Genomic DNA, 23,342 nt, shown 5'->3' on the forward strand with positions numbered 1-23,342 from the left:
GCAGAGAATATGGCGGCGAATGTGAGGGGTGATGGATAGGCAGATCTGCGACTGCAAATAATTCCGCCGCAGTTGATGCGGCGGGTGACGTTTACGAGGCGAGGAGGGAAGCGGAGCAGGAGAATTAAATCTCCGATTGGCTCAATCTAGATCTGCGTGATGCGCATCCAACAGCCTCCAGCCTCATCGACTTTACTTTTGTAGGCGAACAAATTGAGTATCTGCTCAGGTGTCCGTGTCAGGGTCATCGTTGCCATCGCCTTCGCCCTGTCTTTCTTGCCCTTTTCGCCCTCCCTAGATGCTCTCGTCCTCATCTTCTTCCTCGCCTCCTTGACCTCCGTCGTCTCCAATGCGTCGCGCTGCCCTTTTCGCCCTTCGCTCGGCCCGACGCTCTGCCTCTCGGAAGCTCGTCTCCAAATCGTCCCCCTTTGCGCCTCCGAACCATGTCGTAGCCTCGGCCAACGTTCATTCAGCCTCCCTTGTCCGCAGATACAGTACATCTCGAGTACCGTTCCAGTCCTCCATGCGTATACCCAAGATACCAATCCTATTCGTTGGATCCCTGGGAGCAATCGGAGCCTGGTATGCTTACAGAGGTGATGGGCCAGAGCATCTTCTCAAAACCCAACCATTATCAGTATCGCCACAGTCTAGCAGGGGTCTAAGCACCACAGCAGATACTCCACGGTCTTCTCCAGAAGCTGCTGACCCTGCGTCGGTGACTACAGGTCCCGAACAATATCGGAAGGCATTGGTAGTTGACAACGATCAATTCTTCACCGGGTCCATCGTGGGCGACGGTCCTTTGGCCAAGGACACAGATGACTACGGCAGGAAGGTCTTAGAGATGATGACCCCTGAGCAAGCCACAGAAAGATTACGCAAGAATGAACAATCATTCCTCGTCGGCAGAGGACGGGGTGTGGTGAGATATGATATGGTCCAGCTTCCCAGCAACGACCCAATTGAGGATGACCATGCAGAGAAGATCGTCGAAGTTCCGAATACAGTCGCTGCCACAGAGGGTTCAGCATCATCGGATTGGATGTTCTGGGGTGTTTTCGATGGTCATTCCGGATGGACTACCTCTGCCAAACTGCGGCAGGTCTTGATCTCTTTTGCCGCCCGCGAACTTAATCGCACCTACAAGGCGGCTCTTTCAGACGCAAAATCCCCCTTTCCATCACCCGCAGCTATTGACCAAGCCCTCAAATCCGCCTTCGTCAAACTGGACAACGAAATCTGTTTGGACAGTGTCAATAAACTCAGCAAAACCCCTAGCAAACGGCTTGCTGCCGAAATACTTGCACCTGCTCTATCAGGCTCCTGCGCACTGCTGTCCTTCTACGACTCGCAGTCCAAGACCCTCCGCGTCGCATGCACTGGGGATTCCCGCGCCGTGCTTGGCCGTCGCAACCCGCAAACGGGTAAGTGGTTTGCCACGCCACTCTCAGAAGACCAGACCGGCTCCAATCCCAACGAAGAAGCACGCATGCGCGCCGAACATCCAGGCGAGGACTACGTTATTCGAGCTGGACGGGTCTTGGGCAATCTGGAACCGACTCGCGCATTCGGGGATGCATTTTATAAATGGTCGCGAGAAACGCAGGATCGAATCAAGAAGAACTTCTTTGGAAGGACGCCGCATCAGTTGCTGAAAACTCCACCCTATGTCACTGCAGAGCCTGTGGTGACGAGCACAAAGATCAACCCCTCTGATGGTGATTTTCTGGTGATGGCCACGGACGGGCTGTGGGAGATGCTGACAAATGAAGAAGTTGTTGGGCTCGTGGGTCAATGGATTGAACATCAAAACAAACTTGCCAGTAGCAAGGGATCCTCTGGGACGAATACTGCTGCTTGGTTGACGAGTTGGTTCAAATCAACGCCCAGTGGGCTACCAGTTGAGAAAGGGGGAAATATGGACAAGACTGGCCGCATTGACACCTCCTCTAGCCAGAAGGACGCAAAGGATGGCAAAACCTCCAACACCAACAACGTGGAGAAGCCCATCCGACAGCAACAATGGGACATTCCTGCTTCACCCCCTTCCACCTCTAATCGCTTCGTGGTCGAGGACAAGAACTGTGCAACTCACCTCATCCGGAACGCATTGGGTGGGAAAGACAAGGACATGGTGTGCGCGCTGCTCACGTTGCCGAGCCCTTACAGCCGCCGGTACAGAGATGACTTGACCGTCCAGGTCATATTTTTCGGTGAGGCTGGTGAAGCCGATGGCAAGGTCGTGATCAACGACGAAGCAACGGCACGACAGACACAGAAGATTGAGGACGGGCAACTGAAGGCGAAGCTATGAAACGAAAATGCTCTTTCGGAAAGAGAAGCTTAAACAAGCCAAGACCACTTTCGGCAACCCGTCATCATTTAGATGCTTGCGCCGGCGAGGGTCTTTGGGATCTGGTTCGGTGTTCATTCTCATGACTACCAATATACGGCGGGTGGTCAGGCGAAGAGAGGGGTGGTGCTGATGTATCCTTTCCCCACAACACATTGCCTGCTTGATATAGTGCTTTGATGGCAGGGAATCACGCCGCTGGTCCATGGGAATGGGGGATGCGATGAGCAGCGGATTGAAGACTTCCCTCCCTACACACCTGTTTTAGTATGGGAACCTTGGGCGTAAACGCGTTAGGGCCTGTCTAGATATTTGTTGTCTCGTAGATGGCGGGCGTGCGCTCCCGAAGCCGGAGTTGACAACGAGAACTGACACGACTCGAAAACTAGTATATTCTGCATATTTGTATACGTATACGATGTGATTTTTTAGGTTATTGTGCGAGAGGGAGAGAGAGAAGGGGGGGAGGAACACGAAATGGGTCTACGTATATATAGATGTAAAGGGACACAAACGCCCGTCGAGTCGAAGGGATGTAGACATAATTACCTTCTAAACAAGATCACCATTGATCTATTATCGACATACTTTTCGTTTACCGCCAATGCTGTCTAGTCCGACACTGTGCTCCTACATCCCAACCTCGGATCGAGGGATATCTCTTCCCAAAGACGTAGCTGGCGGCGTGAGATGAGGTGTATGGAGTGTACACTGAAACCCTATCTTATCCTATCCTGTACAAGACTCCCATCATTGAAAAGATTCCATTCCCGCTTTTCGAATTACAATCACGAGGGTATCATTCATGCCTCCACTTGTCCTTTGGTTTTCGCTTGTTTTGCCCTCAGAGGTGGAACCCGCTTGGTGGTCCCCAGGACGCGGGCGAGGAGAGGCCGCTGCACAAGTTGAGTCGTCGTGGTCCCGATGAGGTACAACACCACAGCTGTGGACAGGTCGCTCCTGATAATCAGGTACGTAAAGACAGAAGGCAGGGCGGTCATGACATAGGACAAAGCCCTGTTGAATTTTGCAGCGAGAACCCTTAGTCTCGCATCGTCGCTGTTCGAATAGCTAACTTCTGGCCGTTGTTTGGCAGCATCCCTCACCCTAAGCCACACACTCAAGGTCGCTAGGGTCCCGTATGTCACTGGGAGAATCCAGAGTTGGTCCGGCGAGGCCAGGTCGGATATCCACCACAGACTTTCGGTCTGGAAGCCTGGCTCCGCGGGCACAATGTTTGGATCCACGGTACCGCCGTCAGATCTGAAGAACATTGAGGTCACGGTGCGTTTGTCGCCCGCCATGCGCCGTATGCAGTCCATACTGAATACCCATACAGGTATGAAGGATAGCGCAAGCACTGGTTCCACCCAGATTGGTAGATATGGGATGTGCTTTTGAATGGCTTTTTTTCGGGCTTTGAGCTGACTCGCCACCCAGCTCTCAGCTCTTTTGGCGTCTGCTTCTCTTCCCGCGGGATATTTTATCCTCGCCGTGTCTTGATATGCTATGCGCCAAGCAGTTGCGAGGTGCATGGCGCTTTCTCTCCGTTTCCGACTTCGGTGTGTCAACAGCTGGACTGGAATCCAGGTCATCCGAAGGAGGGAAGCGGTCAACGGGATCGACAGGTACCATGGTAGACCGGTCAATGTGTGCACCTCTTGAAAGATGGTTCCGGAGAGCTGGAGGCATTCGGCCGCGAAGGGTTTAGGATGGGACGAGTGAAAGGATCGTGAGAGCGACCGGGCATCGAGGCAATTGTGCCTGTAGCATTGGCGTTCCAACTCGGCCCAACGTCCAAGGGCCCTGCGGCAGAGCATTGCTCAGTGTTAGCTAGGTCTTGGAGGGAGCATATGGAAACTGGTCTCGTGGTGCAGCGAAGCATGAAACAAAAGAGTGACCCGTCGACACGCGCCCACGAATAGCGGCGGGGGGATGGCAAGGGTGGGAAACAGGCGCGTGGCCCGAGGCTGCGTCATTGTTGGTTGGTGGAAGAAGAGGCCACACTGGTCGCCAGGCCCTGGAGGCCGCAGCTGATATTATTATTATTGCCCAATGCTCATTGCTCATTTCAGCCTGTTTAGTCGTATCTTACCCCTGTAGCTAAATTGTCCTCCTTCTCGCTCAGCCAACGATCTTGGAAGCATGCGCCTCGGTGACTACTGTTGTCTACTGCAGCTTTGGCAATGGCCGCCTCATCGAGCGCAGTGGCAATCCTGGCGGTAGTCCCGCTTGTGCCCCTCGTATTCCTCTTGCTGATACAGCTATCACTGCGCGCGTTTGGTTGGCATCTGCGTGCACGGACTAGGGATCGAAAGACCGCGATCCTCGAAAGGGTCAGGCGGGAGAGAGCGGCGGTATCGGAGAATCAACCTCCGTCACAGGAAGCCGAAGATGGGTGGGAGACGATCGAGAAAGAGGGCAGCGCTGAGAATGGCAAGCCTCTCAAGGATGAATGGGCCGGAGTGATTGGCTTCTTTCATCCCTTTTGGCAAGTTTCCCCTTCCTTGTAAAGGGCCATTTTCTGACTTTGAGTAGCAATGCTGGTGGTGGCGGTGAGAGAGTCTTATGGGCAGCCATTGCCGCAACTCAGCGACGATGGCCCAACGCGATTTGCGCAGTCTATACCGGTGACCACGACATTGACCGATCGTTGGTGGTAGCAACAGTCAGAACCCGCTTTGGCATCACCCTTCAAGAACACTCCCTCGTCTTTCTGTACCTTTCGAGGCGTCGTTTTGTTCTTGCGAGCACTTATCCTCACTTTACACTTTTGGGTCAGTCACTGGGCTCGGTGGTTCTGGCTTATGACGCCTTTCAACTGCTTGTGCCTGACATCTTCATCGATACCATGGGTTACGCATTTGCAGTCGCCCTTTGCAAATACCTCTTCCCCAATGTACCCAATGCGGCATATGTACATTATCCGACCATTTCCACCGACATGCTGGATAGCCTGGAGGACACGACAGGCCAGAAGGGGATTCATGCAGGTGCTGGGAAGGGGTTGAAGGGTAGAGGAAAGAAGTATTATTGGCGTGCATTTGCATGGCTCTACGGCTTTGTCGGCAGACAGATCGATGTGGTCATGTGTAATTCGACCTGGACACAAGGCCACATACGGCAGCTTTGGAAACCGAAACGAGCGTCCTCCTCCTTCGCCGCCATAGTTTATCCGCCTTGTCCTGTCGAAGAGCTGGAAGCACGAATCCCGTTGACGGAGGAGAGTGAGAGACAACGGGAAAACATTGTCCTCTACATTGCTCAATTTCGACCCGAGAAGAACCATTCCTTGATTCTTCGTTCCTTTGCCAAATTCTACCACGCAGCGAAGGAGAAACCCAGATTGGTTCTCATTGGGTCGGTTCGGAGCAACACACCGGACGAGAAGCACATTTATAACCTCCGACTTGAAGCACACGAACTAAGGATCAAGGACGCCACTACCTTCATTTGTGATGCCCCCTTCTCAGTCATCCTGGAGTATCTGCGGAGGTCGAGTATTGGTACAAACGGCATGTACGCAGAACATTTCGGGATTGGCAATGTGGAAGGACTAGCGGCAGGATTGATTCCTGTGGTACACAACAGCGGTGGACCCAAGCTCGACATCGTGGTTCCATTCGAGGGTCAGCCCATTGGGTTCCATGCCGAGACAGAGGATGAGTTTGCTGCTGCTTTTGCCAAAGTGACTGGGATGAGCAGACAGGAACGATTCGCCATGAGATTAAGAGGGCGTGCAAGCACAAAGCGATTTACAGAAACAGTTTTTGCCCAGAAATGGGTCGACCAAATGGAGATACTGGTGCGGTTGCAGAAGATCCGGGACGGCCCATGACATCTATATAGAGCCAGCGGAAAGACCGAAGACTTGACCGTTGTTGTGATGATTTTCAGACGAATGATACCCTTCTTAGCCTTGTCTCTGTCTGCCTTCCGTGTCCGGTGATGAGTGGCAAGGCTGTGGCCACTATAAGAAGTAAGTACAAGCGAATTCTGCTCGCTATACCTTCCCTAATGGGACCGGCTGCCGGAAATCTCCCGCCGATCTTGCCGTTGCCTCAGCCTTACCACGTGCCACCACCTGATCCTTGCTCGCCTCTTGTCCGACAAAAGTTCTTGTTCTTCTATGCCTTGCGCTCTTTGACAGGACTCAAGCAAACTTCAGTGCCAAACACATAAAGTCCTCCTCTTCAGTTCTATCCTGACTGAGAGATTCCGCTGCTCTCTATCACTTTCTGACACCCTTCGGCCTGGTTATTCATCATGTCGCTCTGTATCAACCGTCTCCAAGAGGAAAGGTGGGCTGCGCAAACCAAACGTTGCCTCACCTTCAACTTTGCTAACCCCTGCTCCCAGAAAACAATGGCGCCGCGATCATCCTTTCGGTTTCTATGCAAAACCCGTCCGACATGCGAATGGTGTGGTTGATCTCAAGATGTGGGAAGTTGGGATACCGGGGAAGGAGAGGACAATCTGGGAGGGGGGCCTGTTCAAGTTGACTCTCGCCTTTCCGGATGAATACCCTACGAAGCCACCCCGATGTGAGTTGAAGTTGACTTTGCGCGCTGGTTGGAAGCACACGACTGAGCCCTCTTTTAGGCAGATTTGTCCCCCCTCTATTCCACCCCAACGTCTATCCCTCGGGCACGGTGTGTCTCTCGATCCTGAACGAAGAGGAGGGCTGGAAGCCAGCAATCACGATCAAGCAAATTCTTTTGGGCATCCAAGACCTGCTAAACGACCCCAATCCCGACTCGCCAGCGCAGGCAGATGCATACAATCTCTACAAAAAGGATCGGCCCGCATACGAGAAGAAAGTCAAGAGCATTGTCAAGGACAACCCCGCACCCTGAGATTCGTGGCGTTGGACATGGTCGGGCACAGACCTGAGATGGTTTTGCGACGAGCATATTAGCGACAGGATGATGTGCTGTCACAAAGCTCAAACAGCGGGGTGATGCGAGACTAGCGTGTGGATTCTGAGCGCGGCGTTCTGCAGTAGGCATTTCCACTCCAGATAACCTGTTCACGGGGGAGGGCGGGGGATCTTGTAGAGAGATTTGGGGTAAGGGGGGAAATGGGAACATTGGGCAGCTGGCATTTCTTTTTGATAGGCGTCCAAGGAGTTTTCGAAGAGTAGCATGAGCTAGCTAAGTTGCTAGGGTGCCAGGGTGCTAGGGTATCACGTATCTAATATGCACTCCACGTGGCTGCGGTGGTGTTCTCCTTCGTCTTGATGTACGGAGTATGATCTGATACCTACATGAGCGATTTACTGTTTTGCCGCCAGCCCTTCAGCCCCTCCAGCCCCTCCAGCCTCTTCCTGTTACATTTTTCTTCTGTGGAAACTGGCCTAGCTGCCTAGGGACAAATGGGTATGAGGGAGTGGTCGATCTCGCCTACGGAGATTGTGGGCACGGGCAACTCTTCTTCTGGGCCACCACAGCCTTTACCCGATGGGACTAAGCGTGGGGGTGCACAGCCAAGCAGGAGGGGTGGGTGATGGGCGTGGTGAAGGGCAAGTTAGGCATCGGAGAGCTATCCTCCTGTGAGATACTACTAGATACCTACTAAGGTATACCAGAGCGAAAAAGTGCGGGGATTCCGGATATCTGCATTCATGATTAGGCATGGACTCTAGGACCAGCATGTGCCACAGAAACTCCCCTGGAGCCACTCATCTTCAGCTTTTTAAGTGATACTCGTAATAAGAAGAGGTCGCGTGCCGAACATCGGGCTTCCTCTTTCCTCGGGGAACATCGACCACCCCCCCCCCTCCCCAGGCACGCAAATGTCCATAGCCCGACCCTGAGTCTAGTACGGGATGGGGTCAGACGCAGGGTGGAATAACCGTGACAAGTTCAAATATAGAGAAGGAGAGAGCGAGAGGCAAGAGGGAGGGGGGAGAGACGGAGGGAGACGGGGCCACATAGGGCGGGTTCACCTTGTTATTACTTAAGAACGGCTTGAGATCCGCAAGAGCCCCTTCTCTTATCTATTTAATCCGAGGAATGAACGAAGAGTAGTAAGATAGAGAAGAAAGAGAATATCCCGGTTGTGGTCAGTCCAGCAGCAAGCGTGGGCTCGTTATTTTTTTTTATTTTCGTGTGTGTGGGAAAAAGTGTGGGCTGATTCAACACATTGCGCCCTCCAACCAAACAAGATCCAATACATACTTGCACGCGGTGTTGTGACCTGAGGAAGTTCTAAGTGACAACGACCACAAACGACCTTGGAATCCTCGTCAACAAAAAAAAGAACATCTAAGGTCAGCTGCGATTACAACCTGCATCCCATCCTCCTTCCCCCCGAAAAACGCCCCAAAAAAAAGTCAGCGGCGTTCCCGTCGAGCCCGTTCAAGTCTCCAGTGAAGCAAGTGGCCGGAACATTTTCAGCCATCAAAATTATCGATTGAGAGTTGACTTGAGTCATCCCAAAGTCATCCCACGCTCCCGACCTTTTTTTGCCTTCGAACAAAAATTTGGGGACTTTGGAAGCGTGGAACAAAAACAGTCCTTTTTATTTCGTCCCACGCCCACGCCGCCACACTTTTCTCCCATCTTGCATAACATTTCACACCCTCTCATTGCAAAAGGCCACACCAGCAAACAGACGCTCGTGGGCAAGCAGCGTGGGCATCGTGCGCAGTCATGTGTGGTATTTTTGCCTGCCACGGGTGAGTCTGCGCATCCCCCTCGTTCCCTGGGTGCATCAAGAGAGAGTCCTGGTTCCTGCAGTGAGGCTGGAAATTTCCCTGGGTTCTAGCTCCGCGATCGGCGTCTTGCTTTTTCTGGCTCTTCTCCCGTGTCCAGGGTTGTGCTGATCTTGCTCTACGATTTCTGACTCTTTGGCGCGTACAGTCATCCGTCGATAGCAACCTTCAAGACCACTGCCCTCCAGTGTGTCAAATGCCTGCGGCACCGCGGTCCTGACTGGTCAGGGAACTGGACGGGAAACAACACCATCCTCTGTCATGAGCGTCTCAGTATAGTGGGTGTGGACAGCGGGGCGCAGCCTCTGGTCAACGATGAGGGCACAATTGCGCTGGCCGTCAACGGCGAAATCTACAACCACCGAATCCTGCGCAAGCACTTGACCGTTCCTTATAGCTTCAAGACCCACAGTGACTGCGAGGTCATCATCCCTCTCTACCAGCAGTATGATACAGACGCCCCCAAACAGCTGGACGGCATGTTTTCGTTCGTGCTCTACGACAAGGAACAAGACCGCACGGTCGCTGCTCGGGATCCCATCGGTATCACATCCTTCTACCTTGGTCGGTCCAGCCAAACACCCGGGGCTGTCTATTTCGCTTCCGAGCTGAAAGCCCTGGCCACGGTGTGCGACAACATTATTTCATTTCCCCCCGGCCACATTTATGACTCCAAAACCGACAAGATCACCCGATATTTCGAACCGTCGTGGTGGGATCCGAACCGAGTTCCGTCCGAGCCCATCGACTACAAGTTGATCAGGAAGACCTTGGAAAAATCGGTGCTCAAGCGTCTCATGGCCGAGGTGCCTTACGGTGTCCTCCTGTCCGGTGGGCTTGACTCGAGTCTGGTGGCTTCGATTGCGCAGAGGGAGTCCCTTCACCAACAAGCGCTCGCCAGGCGTCAGGCCAACGGTGCCGTCAACGGGGAGGTCAATGGTGAAGTCAACGGGTACAGGACTCCGAAGACAGGCACCAGGCTGGTGGGCATCGACGATGACGACGAGTTGTCAACAGTCACTTTCCTCCCCCAACTGCACTCCTTCTCCATCGGTCTGCCCGATGCGCCTGATACCAAAGCGGCTATCGAAGTCGCCAAATTCCTCGGCACCAAACACCACGACTTCACATTCACAATCCAAGAAGGACTGGATGCCCTATCAGACGTCATCTATCACCTCGAGACTTATGACGTTACGACGGTCCGTGCGTCCACGCCCATGTACCTCCTCTCTCGGAAGATCAAGGCCCTGGGTGTCAAGATGGTTCTGAGCGGTGAGGGCAGCGATGAGATTTTTGGCGGGTATCTCTACTTCCATGCCGCTCCGAGCAAGGAGGAGTTCCACAAAGAGACTGTCCGCAGAATCAAGAATCTGCATTTGGCCGACTGTCTCCGTGCCAACAAATCCACCTCGGCGTGGGGCGTCGAAGCTCGTGTGCCGTTCCTGGACAAGCAATTCCTAGAAGTTGCCATGAATATCGACCCGGCCGAGAAGATGATCACCAAGGACAGAATAGAGAAGTATATTCTGCGCAAGGCTTTCGACACCACCGACGAGCCCGATGTCCAACCATACTTACCGGAGCACATTTTGTGGCGCCAGAAGGAGCAATTCAGCGATGGCGTGGGTTATGGCTGGATTGATGCATTGAAAGACACGGCCGAGATCAATGTGACGGATGAGATGATGGCCAACCCCAAGCCGGAATGGGGTGACGACATCCCGACCAGCAAGGAGGCTTATTGGTATCGTCTGATGTTTGATGAGCACTTCCCGCCATACTGTGCTTCGACTGTGATGCGATGGACGCCAACCTGGTCGAAGCAGTCAGATCCCAGCGGACGAGCAATTGAAACCCATCTTGCCAGATATGATGACGAAGCTGGCTCGTGATACGCGCTGGCAAATGTACAGGGAACGAAAGATATCAGCATGGGCAGGCGTTTTAGCAAGGAGAGGACATTGTGAAAGCAGCCTCTTGACGTTGATTTATGGATTCATGGTGGCATAGCAGCGGGAGGACTGTATGCGCTGTCTCGTCTCTGGCCCAGCCATGAACAGCAATATCTTTGAGCTGGATCTAGCTGTGAAAAAGCAAACATGTTTGGCGTCTGAGCCATAGCCTGTCCAGCATGCTATGGTTCCCGCTAGCAATAATACTTGGTAGAGAGTGCAAATCCCAAATACAATCCCCCCTGAAAAGAAGCTGATGGTAATCAAGAAGCGGGGATGAAAAGGGCAACTTGGGCGAGATTAAGCGACACGGGCAACTCTGCCGAGGAGCCGGTCACCTTCTTTCGATCTCGCTTATGATTGGTTGAATCAGCTTTTGCGAAACTGCATCTCCGAGCCTTTTTCTTGAGCTCCATTGATTGTTTTGCCGTCTACGTCTCTGCTTCTCCCTGTCTCCGTGTCTCAGCATTCTCTCAGATCTTTTCTACACTCCCTCCACTACTCTCAAATCTCAACTTCTCCCTCGTTCGCTCATCCCTCGCCACTATGCCTGGAATTCCCGTCCCCTTTAGCGATATCGCTAAGCCCGCCAACGATGTGAGCATCCATCCGTCTCAGACCCCCTCCTCTCCGAACCCAACTGTGGCATTCTTTGCTGACCACTCGAACAGCTCCTCAACAAGGACTTCTACCACACCACCGCTGCCAATCTCGAGGTCAAGTCCAAGGCACCGAATGGCGTTGTGTAAGACCCAAACCTCTGAACATCCCTTCTCTCGGGAAGCGGGAGACCACGGCCCACCGGGGTTCTAATCCGTCTTGTTCTCTTGCAGTTTCAACGTCAAGGGCAAATCCGCGCACGATGGACCTATCTCTGGCTCGGTGAGCACCATGATAACAAGAGACAGCTTGAGAATATCACATGTTAACGGCAGCGGAAAGATTGAAGGAAAATACACCGACAAGGCAACTGGTTCGTTTCCGCTGCTCTTGGGAGTAACCCGCGCATTTGCACCTCAAAAGGCTCTGGACTGACTCATATCGATGAACACAGGCCTCACCCTGACCCAAACCTGGACCACCTCCAACAGCCTAGACACCAAGCTCGAACTGGAAGACAACATCACCAAAGGTCTCAAGGCCGAGGTCCTGACAAACTACCTCCCCGCGAAAGCCACCTACGGCGGCAAGCTCAACCTTTTCTACAAGCAGCCCAACATCCACACCCGCCTGTTCACAGATGTGTTCAAGGGTCCCACCGCCTCGTTCGATGTTACTTTGGGCCATGAAGGTTTCTTGATTGGTGCCGAGGGAGGGTATGATGTGGGCAAGGCTGCCATCACAAAATACGCCCTTGCAGCAGGATACTCGCAGGGCTCTTATGCCGCTGCGTTGACGGCCACCAACAACTTGACCGTCTTCAGCGCGAGCTACTATCACAAGGTCAACACTGAGGTCGAGGCCGGTGCCAAGGCTACCTGGGATAGCACGCAAGGAAGCAATGTCGGCTTGGAGGTTGCGACAAAGTACAAGCTTGATCCCAGCTCCTTTGCAAAGGTACGTCATCCGACTCCTGTCCTAAACATACGCTTGATACGAGCCACATCACCTTCCCTGCTGCTAACACCGAGTGATGTTTCTAGGCCAAAATCAACGACCGCGGTATCGCCGCTTTGGCGTACAACGTCAAGCTCGGCACTGGCGTGACCCTTGGATTGGGCGCCTCTTTGGATACGCAGAACCTCAACCAGGCCGCGCACAAGGTTGGAGCAAGCTTCACCTTTGAGGGATAAATTCTGTTGGTCAAGTTTCCAGAAAAGTAGCGCGGGTGACCAGGATGAGTGTGGGATGGACACCGCCAGGAGTGAGAAAATGTGTGTTATTCTTCTCTCACTTTGGGGGGAAAGAGAAAAGCGGGGTGGTTCGTTGGTTGACTGGTTGGTTGTTTGGTTGGAGGCGATCCCTCCTCCTCCCCTGCACCAACTTGGAGCACGGGATCTCATGGCAGGGGTGTGTGCCTCTTTGTACAGAAGAAGATGAGATGAGTTGCGGTGACCAAGGAGGAAGAGAAAACTTTAGCATAGAGCGAGCAAGAAACCAAATTCCCATCTTGATTTGTCGCTGCACGACTTGTTTGGTTTGGCATGGGCAAGAAGCCCCTCTTCTGCAGAGTACATTTGAGCTGATCTGAATTGATCTGATCCAACCTGTCCGTCTTGCAGTACACCCGCCGTGAACCGGGGTGCGCACACTCTAGCCAGCAATGGTTCGGTAAGTGTACCTCGTACATAGGCATACCGAGGCAAGTATATTCTGTATATACTTATCCCAAGTATATGTATGTCCAAATATTCTTAGAACAAGACATCGACATCAACCTCTAGCTGTAATTTGTTTATACTCGTACACCAAAAGTCGTAGTAGCCGTTGGTTTCCCAGTCCCACCACGTCTACTGTACCCTACTGTACATGCCATCCCGTCCGGCCCGGGTTTCTTCGTCTCTGGTCCTCTTCTCGTTTTGGTGTCCATATGATATCCCCTTCCTCTCCAGGGGGTGGGGAGTTCTGCCTGCGCGGTGTGTAGCATGCATACCGTTCCTGGGGCGAATTCCCATTTCACAGGGGCATGGCAATGGATCCGACCGTGAATGATGGGGGTCACGAAATTCCAATTTGTAGTTGGAGGTGCCGACAAGACCTAAGTATGCTTCTGCTTCGTTTGCAGACTGTGCGACAATGATACTTTGCAAAGTCCAAGGGTTCGCATTGGGCGGCGACGAATTTCTAGCCTTTCGTCCATTCATTCTTCGCTCCGTCCCTTCGACTGCCGTCCCCTCGAACAAGCCCGCCTCCTCGAGGTGTATTGGCCATGCGTAATATCAATGTGCCGACTGAGACACCCAAAACGATAATTCCCGACACCACAATGAAGCGGGCCCAGAAGTTGTCCTCCTCCACTGAAGCCTGTGCTGCCGCCAGTTCCGCTGCCCGGCGATTAGCGCGGCGGTAGTCTTCGTGCGTCTGTGTCTTGAAGGTTGGCCGAGCATCAAAGGCCGGGCCTCCGTCTGAAAATGCGCCCGCGTTGAAAGTTCCCGCCGTGTATTGCTCTCCTGCGGCATGTTGGCCCTGCGGGCGCGCATCGGCTCTCTGTTGAGTCTGCGATGAAGGGCTTCCATGCGCGTAGAACGAGGGCGGTGGGCCTTTGAAAACGCTTCGCCGCTTGCTCAGACCACTGGCCGGTCTGTGGCCCGCATAGGTCCCTCCCTGAGATCGGTGGCCGTGACTACTGTGACCGCGATGGTGGGGATGATGGGCCTTCATGATATCACGGTCATACCTCTTTCGCTTCTCAGGATCTGCCAAAACAGAGTAACTCTCGCTTATCTGCGCGAAGCGCTCCGAAGCCTTAGGGTCGCTTTTGTTCACGTCAGGGTGTGTCTCCTTGGACAGGACATAGAATTGCTTTTTGAGCTCGGCCGGCGTGGCCTGCATAGGAAGCCTGAGGACATCGTAATGGTTTGCAGAGGTGTTACTGGCGGCTTGTTGGAGGTATGGAAAGTGTGAGAAGGAACGTCGACTTTGTGCCCCTCGGGGAGCTCGAGGGAAAGAAGATTTCAGGGCGGGATACGCATGGTAAGAGGGGACACCGAGGCCGAAATACGTAGACACCGGCACCGAACGAACGATCATGCCTCATGCTTGAAGCATTGAGAGTCGTAATAGCGAGAGAGCTGTGAGACGAATATATTGCAAAGGCCACGAGAGAGAATGAACCGAGTGCTTGGTAGGCGTGCGTGACGTCTTTCAATTTTGGGGCGATGAGGCGTTGGGCGACTTGGGAATCATTTGGCCGCAGTTCATCCGGTGCCACTCGATCGATGCCTGCGGCCCTCGCGGCCCATTTTTTTGTCACTCCATTATTTCAGGCTTGTGTATTTCTTTCGACTTTTTGCACTCCAGTGCGACCCTACTCGTTCCAGTTAATATGGCGGCCAAAACGGCCGACGAGCTCTCGAAGCTCGCTTTGAACGGCACTGCCTCCACGAAGACCAACTCACAGACAAATGGTACCAACGGCGTCAATGGTCATTTGTCGGATCAGGACGACTCGGACGATGACAAGGACGACGATGCCGCCGCCACCGCCGGAGGTGCCAATGGCAATACAGCCAGCGGCGCCGCCAAGAAGAAGAAGAAGAAGAAGCCAAAGAAGAAGAAGGCCACTGCCAAAGTCCAATCTGATCCGCCTCGAGTACCCCTCAAAGATCTCTTCCCTAACAACACATACCCAGTCGGGCAGGAAGTTGAATACAAAGATCATAATGCATACCGCACCACAAACGAGGAAAAGCGTCATCTCGATCGCATGAACAACGATTTCCTCCAGGAATACCGCAAAGGTGCAGAAGTACACCGCCAAGTCCGGAAATGGGCGAAGGCAAACATCAAACCAGGAATGTCCCTGACAGAGATTGCGGAGGGGATTGAAAACGGTACTCGCGCTTTGACCGAACACTGGGGACTGGAAGAGGGCGACAACATCAAAGGTGGCGTAGGGTTTCCGACAGGATTGAGCATCAATCACATTGCGGCACACTACACTCCCAATGCAGGAAATAAATGGATTCTGGGGGAGCAGGACGTGATGAAAGTCGATTTTGGTGTTCATGTCAATGGCAGAATCGTGGATTCTGCTTTCACCGTGGCGTTTGATCCCAAATACGACAACCTTCTCGCTGCGGTCAAGGATGCCACGAACACTGGTGTGCGGGAAGCTGGCATCGATGTACGTGTTGGTGACATTGGTGGTGCAATCCAGGAAGTCATGGAATCGTATGAAGTCGAACTCGATGGAAAAACGTACCCTGTCAAGTCTATTCGAAATCTGAACGGCCATGACATTGTCCAACACAGCATCCACGGCGGCAAGTCCGTTCCCATTGTCAAGAGCCATGATCAAACAAAGATGGAGGAGGGCGAAATCTTCGCGATCGAAACTTTTGGATCGACCGGGCGGGGATATGTGACTGATGACCTGGAAGTCTCGCACTATGCCCTCCGCTCTGATGCGCCAAACGTGCCCTTGCGCGTACAATCCGCAAGAAACTTGCTGAATGTCATCAAGAAGAATTTTGGGACTATCCCCTTCTGCCGACGATACTTGGACAGACTAGGTCAGGAGAAGTATTTACTCGGCCTCAATAATTTAGTCAGCTCGGGCATTGTGGAAGCATATCCACCGCTAGTGGATACCAAAGGCAGCTATACCGCTCAATTCGAGCACACCATTCTGCTGAGGCCCACGGTTAAAGAGGTTGTTAGCCGAGGCGACGACTACTAGCCTCTGCTGAGCGTTATGGCTTTTGAAGCAGAGGACTTTGTGAGGCCCACGGACCCTGTCAATGTCGGCGCAAAAATCACAATACCGGCATCAAGGCTATGAAGAAGCATGAAATGATAAAAGGCGAATCGGGGCAATGGGTATCAAAAATTGTCTCCAGAGACGAAAACAAAGTGCGGGGGTTTCTAGAAATACGCGACATCCTACCAATGATGAGGGTCTTTTCAGGTTCTATAACGAATACATTCTACGCAGGTACTGAACTACCAATGACTACCAGTGAAGCACAGTGCCACTGATTGCTCACCTCGATTTGCGGAATGACTGTGAATTTCCTAGACATCGACTCTGTTCCCCCAACTCTGCACGAGGCTGAACATTTAGTCGCAAGGCTGCGAGGTTCGGCTTACCTTCCCCTGCGGGTCATACTTTTGGGAATTTTCTTCAGACACTTCATGGCCAGGGATCATGGAGGTAATATTTGTCGCATGAGAATCTTCCGACTCTAGAATTTTGCAGCGTTGCCTTTGGAAATTCGTGGACGCTCGAAAGTCAACGACGGGCTGTAATAGCGTCTCCTTTACCTCGATTCTGCACGGTCCCCAGCTGTATTTGCTCTTGACTCTGAGTCACCACTTTATCAACTACTCCACATCGCTGAGTATACGCACCGACGAAAAGTCTTCTCGCACGAGTGGACGGCAGAGATAAGTTTTGTCAACTCTACGCAGCTCCTAAAACCCCTGTCAACCCATCATGTCAACCTGGGGCCACTACTTCCGGGTGACCACCTATGGCGAATCTCATTGCCGGTCTGTAGGATGTATCGTTGATGGTGTTCCTCCTGGTCTGCAACTCACAGAGTCGGACATCCAACCCCAGATGACTAGGCGTCGTCCGGGACAGTCGGCCCTTACCACGCCGCGAAATGAGAAAGATCGTGTGGAGATTCATTCGGGCACGGAGTTCGGGATTACGCTCGGCACCCCGATTATGTTGATGGTGCGGAATGAAGACCAGAGACCCAAAGACTACGGGAGCGGCACGATGGATATGTTTCCCAGGCCTAGCCATGCAGATTTCACCTACCTGGAGAAGTATGGGGTTAAGGCAAGTAGCGGAGGAGGGAGGAGCAGTGCAAGGGAGACGATCGGTATGTTGGGTGATCCCCCTGATCCTGTTTTGCGGGTTCAGGTGGTAGGTGGAAGATGTGATGCTGACTCTCTCGTACAGGCAGAGTAGCAGCGGGTGCTATCGCCGAAAAATACCTGTCGCTGGCCCATGGTGTTGAAATCGTGGCCTTCGTCTCGTCGGTTGGAGCCGAGTATCTTTTCCCCCCCACACCTACTCACCCTAGTCCTGCCACGAACCCCGCTTTTCTCTCGTTATTATCGGAAATCACCAGAGAGCAAGTCGATTCGTTTGTCCCCGTGCGGTGCCCAGACGCAGATGCCACCGTGCGAATGACAAAGGTGATCGAGAAACACCGTGACGCAAAGGATAGTATCGGAGGTACTGTTACCTGCGTGATCCGGAACTGTCCTATAGGTCTGGGCGAGCCATGCTTTGATAAACTCGAAGCAGAGCTTGCACATGCCATGCTGAGCATTCCGGCCACCAAGGGCTTCGAGATCGGTTCGGGCTTTGGAGGGTGTGAAATATCTGGATCAATCCACAACGATCCATTCATTGCAGCACCCGAAGTCCTACCAGGACAGAAGACATCTAAGCGCAAGCTGACGACAAAGACTAATAACTCTGGAGGCATCCAGGGAGGAATTTCAAATGGACAGGATATTTATTTCAGAGTTGCCTTCAAACCCCCTGCTACAATTGGCCAGGCGCAGCAGACAGCAACGTTCGATGGAGATGAAGGTGTGCTGGAGGCCAAAGGTCGACACGATCCATGCGTTGTGCCGAGAGCAGTGCCGATTGTGGAGGCTATGTCGGCTCTGGTGCTCATGGATGCTCTACTAGCCCAGCAATCTCGAGAAACTGCCCGGAGTCTATTACCACCCCTGAAGGCAGTATTGCCGGCAAAAGGCAGCGGAACAACAGCGACAGCAGAGAAGGTAGCGGAACATCTGAATGGAGCTGCAGCTAGACAATGACGCTCAGTTGGAACTTTCTTGGGAGAAATGACAGGACCATGATGTAAAACAGCAATACGAGCATGTCGCCGATACAACGGCTAAGGCGGTTGCTATGTCTTTGGGGTGTTGGGGAGCTCGAACGATTCGCTCATCCGATGATAGTTTTGTCTTGTTCAGGTAGAAGGAAGATAAAAGCAAGTCAACCTCAGGGGTGGCTCTAGTGGCTAGGTCATCTTGGTCATCTTATGCATCTCGCTAATCTATTCTCCTCCCCCGTTGCCATAGCGACGAAGTGGTCAAAACAGTGGGTCAATCCATCCCGGGATTGCGCCAACCCTTGTTGCTGAAGATGGCGCAACCTTCCATGCGCCGTCTCAATCAAGCGACTGGACGCCATCAACACATGCTCCAGGTCGCGCAGCCACAGTTCGCTTCAGGACCCTGCATCTAGACATTGAGTTTGGATGTGGCTGGCAGTCGAGACGTCTGTTTACACGCAAATCCTCGCACGAACTCCTCACAACCCCAACCTTGCTGGCCTGCCCTGCCTGCCCCACGAACACAAGCGATTCCACGGCCAGCCTCCCGAGGGCCTGGTCTCCATCCAAATCCTGCTGGACATCTCAAATATACCAGCCTCGACCCTCTCTACCTCTCTTTCGTGTATCCGAGCGCGAAAACGGGTCAACCTCAATCTCAACCTCACCTCGAAACGTGTGACTGTGTGTGTGTGGGAGAGAGATTTCGGAAGCCTGCAGATGGGTTTGTCTGCCAGTCCAAATGACAATTCAGCTTTGACGCCAACAATGTCCTGAACCCCGACCGCGCGAACCATGCTACCTTTACTCCTACCGAGCCTGTCTTTGTCCGTGGGTATCCTGAGTTTGGTCGCACCCGCAGTTGCGCAACACCAGTTGCCCTACAATCCTACCCGCATCGTCCTGGCACAAGATGGCTCCGGTGCGTACATCTTGTCTCCGCAGCCTTCCTCGTCGCAATTCTCCCTGTCTTTCCTCAATACCTCAAACCATGTCAACTCCGCCTCCCCGTCCACGCGACTCTTCGATACTTTACCGTTCCTTTCGAACACTGACTCCGAGGCGTTCGTCACCCTTCCGGACGATGAGGGCATAACCGTGCTGGCCGGAGACTGCAAGGATTCTGCAAGAGATTTGGGACTATGGAGATATACCTTCAGTGGTGGCTCTAAGAATGCGACCTGGACTTCTCTCACAGTCACGACAACCGATGGGACGTTGAGTCCTCAATATCTTTCCGCAGGCTTCACGTTCTCTCCGACTGCGTCTACCGACAATGCCTCGTTGTACATTTTTGGAGGAATGTGCCCCGACGACGCGTCGTCGAATGCTCAGGACTGGGTATCGGACGCAACTTACTCAAACACAATGCTTACCATCACCCCCGATGCGACTACCAGCCAAAACCCTCCTTACCAGTTGTCATTAACAGGATCTCGATCGCCACCTATTCCTGAAGCGGGTCTAACCATAACATCCCTGGCACCAACCTTTTCCAATGGTTCCAGTGCAGGCCTTTCTCAACAACAGAATTTTGTGCTTGTGGGTGGCCATACTCAGAATGCCTTCATCAACATGTCTGAGCTCGCTATATACTCACTACCTCAAGGATCCTGGGCGTTCGTGGAAGCAACACAAGTCTCAGATACAGTTGAGCCACGGTCCGGTCACACTGCGATCCTGAGTGACGATGGCTCAAAGATCGTGGTACTTGGTGGTTGGGTAGGAGACACAAACACACCGGCGCAACCTCAGTTGGCGGTTTTGGAACTTGGTCAGGGCTATGGAGGGCAAGGGGATTGGGAGTGGAGTGTCCCAAGCTCTTCCTCTACTCCTTTTGATTCTGGCAAAGGTATATACGGGCATGGAGCGGCCATGTTACCCGGTGGTGTTATGATGGTCTTTGGAGGATATCCGATCAGCTCATCAACATCAAAGAGCAGACGAGATCTGCTAGACAATATTCTGTTTTTGAACACGACAACCTTCGAGTGGGTGACTACTTACAGCAACCCATCCTCAGCAGGGTCATCCCAAGGTGCGGAAAGTGCCCAGTCATCATCTTCTGGGCTCAAAACTTCACAGAAGGCAGGCCTGGGGGCAGGGTTAGGTCTAGGACTTGCAGCAATTACGGTGGTGGTGATTATTTGGCTCATATATTCTAGGAGACTGCGAGCGAGACGTGCCTTGCGCGAGAAGGAAATCCGGGAATTGGCATTGGGAGCCGAACGTCGCCACTCGCCTGTCCCATCAGATGGCGACCGGCAGAAGTACCCAATGGGTCGCAGCGCAAGCTGGGCTGAAACTCTGGAACGCAAGATTGAGAGCTCGGACAATTCATACCCCTGGGCACCTTTACCTGCGCCAGAGAACCAGAGTCGTCATGTCGAGGCGTCTGGAAATCACGAGAGCGACAATTCCCGGTATGCGCAACGCACTGGTGTCCAGATGGAGACCCCAAGTCCCACCAGGGGCCTGAGAAAGAACTCGACAACTAGAGGCCCCATGATGTATCACCCCTTCAACCAACACCCACCAACGGGCCCGGGAGCAGTGTTCCGCATTGAGGAAGAAGATGAGGGTAGCCAAAATGGCTCGACCCAGCGGATAAAGACGCCTAGGGCTACGGACGATCTTGGGTCGGCCCCAAGTAATCCGTTCGAAGACCCGCCGGCTACTACGGCTGATACTCGACAAGACCATGCCGCAGCAGAGCGCAAGAAGGAGGTGGAAGGATGGGTTGAGGATTGGCAATCAGTCGCCGAGACCATGACCGTGTCGAGGAGCACAAGCCAGGCACATAGCAGGACATACTCAAACCTTTCGCAATTCCGAAACCAGCCAGGTATTGGAGAGGCAGTGGGACGCGGTTCGCCTGAGAAGTCGGATAGGACTGGCAGCAACCTCTCGGAAAAGAGCATGGTGAGCGCCTCGTCATACTCGAGATCCTTAGCTACGACGCTATCTCGGAACGTATCTCAAAGGAGTGCCAGTGCAGGTTACGGGCTCTTCTCAGGGGCCGCGGCAGCCATGGGCAGGTTTGGCTATGGGAGGCAGGGTAATGTTGAACAAGGCTATGGCGCTGGTCTCACACGCGGCCCATCAAACCGCAGTGTATCGCTCAATGTTGATCCTCTTCGACCAAGAAATTCGAGAGACGGCGTCGAACCGTTCTCGTCCGCCCGAAGCAAATGGGGCGCAGCTGCGACCGAAGATCAAGCACTCCTCAACCGGCATCCCCAAAGGCAGCAAAATGACGAGCAGGACTATCGGACAGTCCCTGACAGTCCTGGAAAAGACAAGTACTCGCGAGCGGGCAGCCTTACTGGATCCAGCCGTCGAGCACTAAACCTGCTGGGAAGTGTGAGGCGCGTGTTCACAGGAACTGGAGGCGTTGATGTGCAGGATCGAGTCGCCACGTTCGAAGGTCAGGGCAGTCAATCAAGCCCGACGAAACACTCCGGCTCACCTGAAATGGCGGAAATAACGACTCTTGGTGCGGGAACGTCGTCCTTCTGGCGGAGCAAGCAGGGCCCACAAGACTGGGAAGACGACACAGTAGATTCGAGCGATTCTGGTCCATCCTCAACACAAAACAGAAGATCAATGCCTGGAACGACCTCGAACGGTGATCACGGTTCTTTTGAGGATGACGAGGACTGGGACGTCGAGACTGCTGTACAGAAACGCGTGGTTCAGGTCATGTTCACAGTTCCGAAGGAGAAGCTGCGGGTGGTCAACGCCGACGCCTTGAGTCTGCTGAGCAGTAATCGAAGTGAAATCGACCAAGATGAAGACAAAGAGCGAGACTACATAAAGAGGATGAGCAGCGTAAGAGAAGGTGATGAGGACAGTGACCATGACCAACGCCTTGATGACAATACGATGAACGGGAAAGGAAAGGGGCGGGCATTTTGAAATAGCCCGCCCGTCGAAAAGGAGATTTTTGTGGCGATAGGTGATGTATGGGATAGCATACACTGCGCACGTACGTCCACATCGTTGGATAGAATCTCGTGTGGATTTTTGAGCGGGTGGTTTGACTTGGGCCTGGATCTGGAGTCTTTTTCACGCGGTGATGGACCTTAGAAGCCAGCGAATGTGTTTTATTAGTATTTTTCTTCTGGATATGGCACAGTACAAATCTGAACGAGCTCAAAGTGGATGATCAGAGGCTTTTGACCCTACGAGGTGTGTAGCATTCTCGTAGCCTTGCCCGTTCCGCCCCCCTTGATAGTACTCGCATGAATACATTTGTCAGCTTGTTTACGGGCCCACCAATCCACCAACCTCCCACTAGGCTTCCGATGGCAGAGGTTAAGGAGGGGATGGTAAAGTTAGGGTCAGGGTTCGAGACCATTGCACATAGGGAGGCTCGAAGACGGAGGTAATGGTCGAGATGCGACTGTGCACAGACGACTGGAAGGAGGAATCGAGCGAGGAATGCGATAGTCGAAGCTGGCACCTGGTAGCGGTCTTGATGGTGGTTGGTGGTGTTGGCTGCGGTGCCTGGGAGCCTGGGTGCTCATGGTGGCATTGGGTGGCGAGATGAAAAATGACATAAGAATCTTTGTCCTGCGCCCCACGCCCCCGAACGCCAAACGCCAAACGCCAAAAACCCGCTTCAAATGGGATTTTGCTGCAACGCGAACCAGCGCGCGTCCCTAGTCCAACTCGAGCGCGTGTCGTTCCCATTTATTATATCTGATGTTTTGACCCTCCTGCTCCTCGTCTTCTCACCATCCCATCCTTCATCACTCTGCTGCCTGCGTCTCTACGGTAACTGGGAGATTGCATTGTCGACTCTCGAGGCCTTTAAAGAGCACTGCTGTGCGGTCCTTCAT

General features: G+C 53.1%; 10 protein-coding genes across 10 annotated transcripts; 8 read left to right on the plus strand and 2 right to left on the minus strand.

Annotated features, from left to right (window-relative positions):
* Nucleotides 1-523: 523 nt before the first annotated feature.
* On the plus strand, nt 524-2,317 carry AYO20_06456 (hypothetical protein; the record flags this gene model as incomplete). Its single annotated transcript, XM_022644746.1, has 1 exon — nt 524-2,317. The coding sequence occupies one exon, from the start codon at nt 524-526 to the stop codon at nt 2,315-2,317; it is 1,794 nt and encodes a 597-aa protein (XP_022499213.1).
* An 842-nt stretch (nt 2,318-3,159) lies between these two features.
* AYO20_06457 (hypothetical protein) lies at nt 3,160-3,678 on the minus strand (the record flags this gene model as incomplete). The annotated part of the gene is made up of 1 exon (XM_022644747.1): nt 3,160-3,678. One exon carries the CDS (start codon nt 3,676-3,678, stop codon nt 3,160-3,162), a length of 519 nt encoding a protein of 172 aa, XP_022499214.1.
* Nucleotides 3,679-4,542: 864 nt separating this feature from the next.
* On the plus strand, nt 4,543-6,194 carry AYO20_06458 (hypothetical protein; the record flags this gene model as incomplete). The annotated part of the gene is made up of 2 exons (XM_022644748.1): nt 4,543-4,821; nt 4,872-6,194. The coding sequence occupies 2 exons, from the start codon at nt 4,543-4,545 to the stop codon at nt 6,192-6,194; spliced, it is 1,602 nt and encodes a 533-aa protein (XP_022499215.1).
* Nucleotides 6,195-6,622: 428 nt separating this feature from the next.
* On the plus strand, nt 6,623-7,212 carry AYO20_06459 (SUMO-conjugating enzyme ubc9; the record flags this gene model as incomplete). The annotated part of the gene is made up of 3 exons (XM_022644749.1): nt 6,623-6,657; nt 6,716-6,900; nt 6,959-7,212. The coding sequence occupies 3 exons, from the start codon at nt 6,623-6,625 to the stop codon at nt 7,210-7,212; spliced, it is 474 nt and encodes a 157-aa protein (XP_022499216.1).
* A 1,797-nt stretch (nt 7,213-9,009) lies between these two features.
* Nucleotides 9,010-10,966, plus strand: AYO20_06460 (asparagine synthase (glutamine-hydrolyzing); the record flags this gene model as incomplete). The annotated part of the gene is made up of 2 exons (XM_022644750.1): nt 9,010-9,035; nt 9,220-10,966. 2 exons carry the CDS (start codon nt 9,010-9,012, stop codon nt 10,964-10,966), a joined length of 1,773 nt encoding a protein of 590 aa, XP_022499217.1.
* Nucleotides 10,967-11,572: 606 nt separating this feature from the next.
* Nucleotides 11,573-12,819, plus strand: AYO20_06461 (hypothetical protein; the record flags this gene model as incomplete). Its single annotated transcript, XM_022644751.1, has 5 exons — nt 11,573-11,623; nt 11,698-11,771; nt 11,860-11,999; nt 12,081-12,583; nt 12,670-12,819. The coding sequence occupies 5 exons, from the start codon at nt 11,573-11,575 to the stop codon at nt 12,817-12,819; spliced, it is 918 nt and encodes a 305-aa protein (XP_022499218.1).
* Nucleotides 12,820-13,810: 991 nt separating this feature from the next.
* On the minus strand, nt 13,811-14,716 carry AYO20_06462 (hypothetical protein; the record flags this gene model as incomplete). Its single annotated transcript, XM_022644752.1, has 1 exon — nt 13,811-14,716. One exon carries the CDS (start codon nt 14,714-14,716, stop codon nt 13,811-13,813), a length of 906 nt encoding a protein of 301 aa, XP_022499219.1.
* A 295-nt stretch (nt 14,717-15,011) lies between these two features.
* On the plus strand, nt 15,012-16,367 carry AYO20_06463 (methionine aminopeptidase 2-2; the record flags this gene model as incomplete). The annotated part of the gene is made up of 1 exon (XM_022644753.1): nt 15,012-16,367. The coding sequence occupies one exon, from the start codon at nt 15,012-15,014 to the stop codon at nt 16,365-16,367; it is 1,356 nt and encodes a 451-aa protein (XP_022499220.1).
* A 756-nt stretch (nt 16,368-17,123) lies between these two features.
* Nucleotides 17,124-18,478, plus strand: AYO20_06464 (chorismate synthase; the record flags this gene model as incomplete). Its single annotated transcript, XM_022644754.1, has 2 exons — nt 17,124-17,520; nt 17,601-18,478. The coding sequence occupies 2 exons, from the start codon at nt 17,124-17,126 to the stop codon at nt 18,476-18,478; spliced, it is 1,275 nt and encodes a 424-aa protein (XP_022499221.1).
* An 815-nt stretch (nt 18,479-19,293) lies between these two features.
* AYO20_06465 (hypothetical protein) lies at nt 19,294-22,416 on the plus strand (the record flags this gene model as incomplete). The annotated part of the gene is made up of 1 exon (XM_022644755.1): nt 19,294-22,416. One exon carries the CDS (start codon nt 19,294-19,296, stop codon nt 22,414-22,416), a length of 3,123 nt encoding a protein of 1,040 aa, XP_022499222.1.
* Between the last annotated feature and the right edge of the window lie 926 nt (nt 22,417-23,342).

The sequence above is a fragment of the Fonsecaea nubica genome (genome assembly GCF_001646965.1).
Source record: "Fonsecaea nubica strain CBS 269.64 chromosome Unknown Scaff41, whole genome shotgun sequence".
NCBI classification, from domain to species: domain Eukaryota; kingdom Fungi; phylum Ascomycota; class Eurotiomycetes; order Chaetothyriales; family Herpotrichiellaceae; genus Fonsecaea; species Fonsecaea nubica.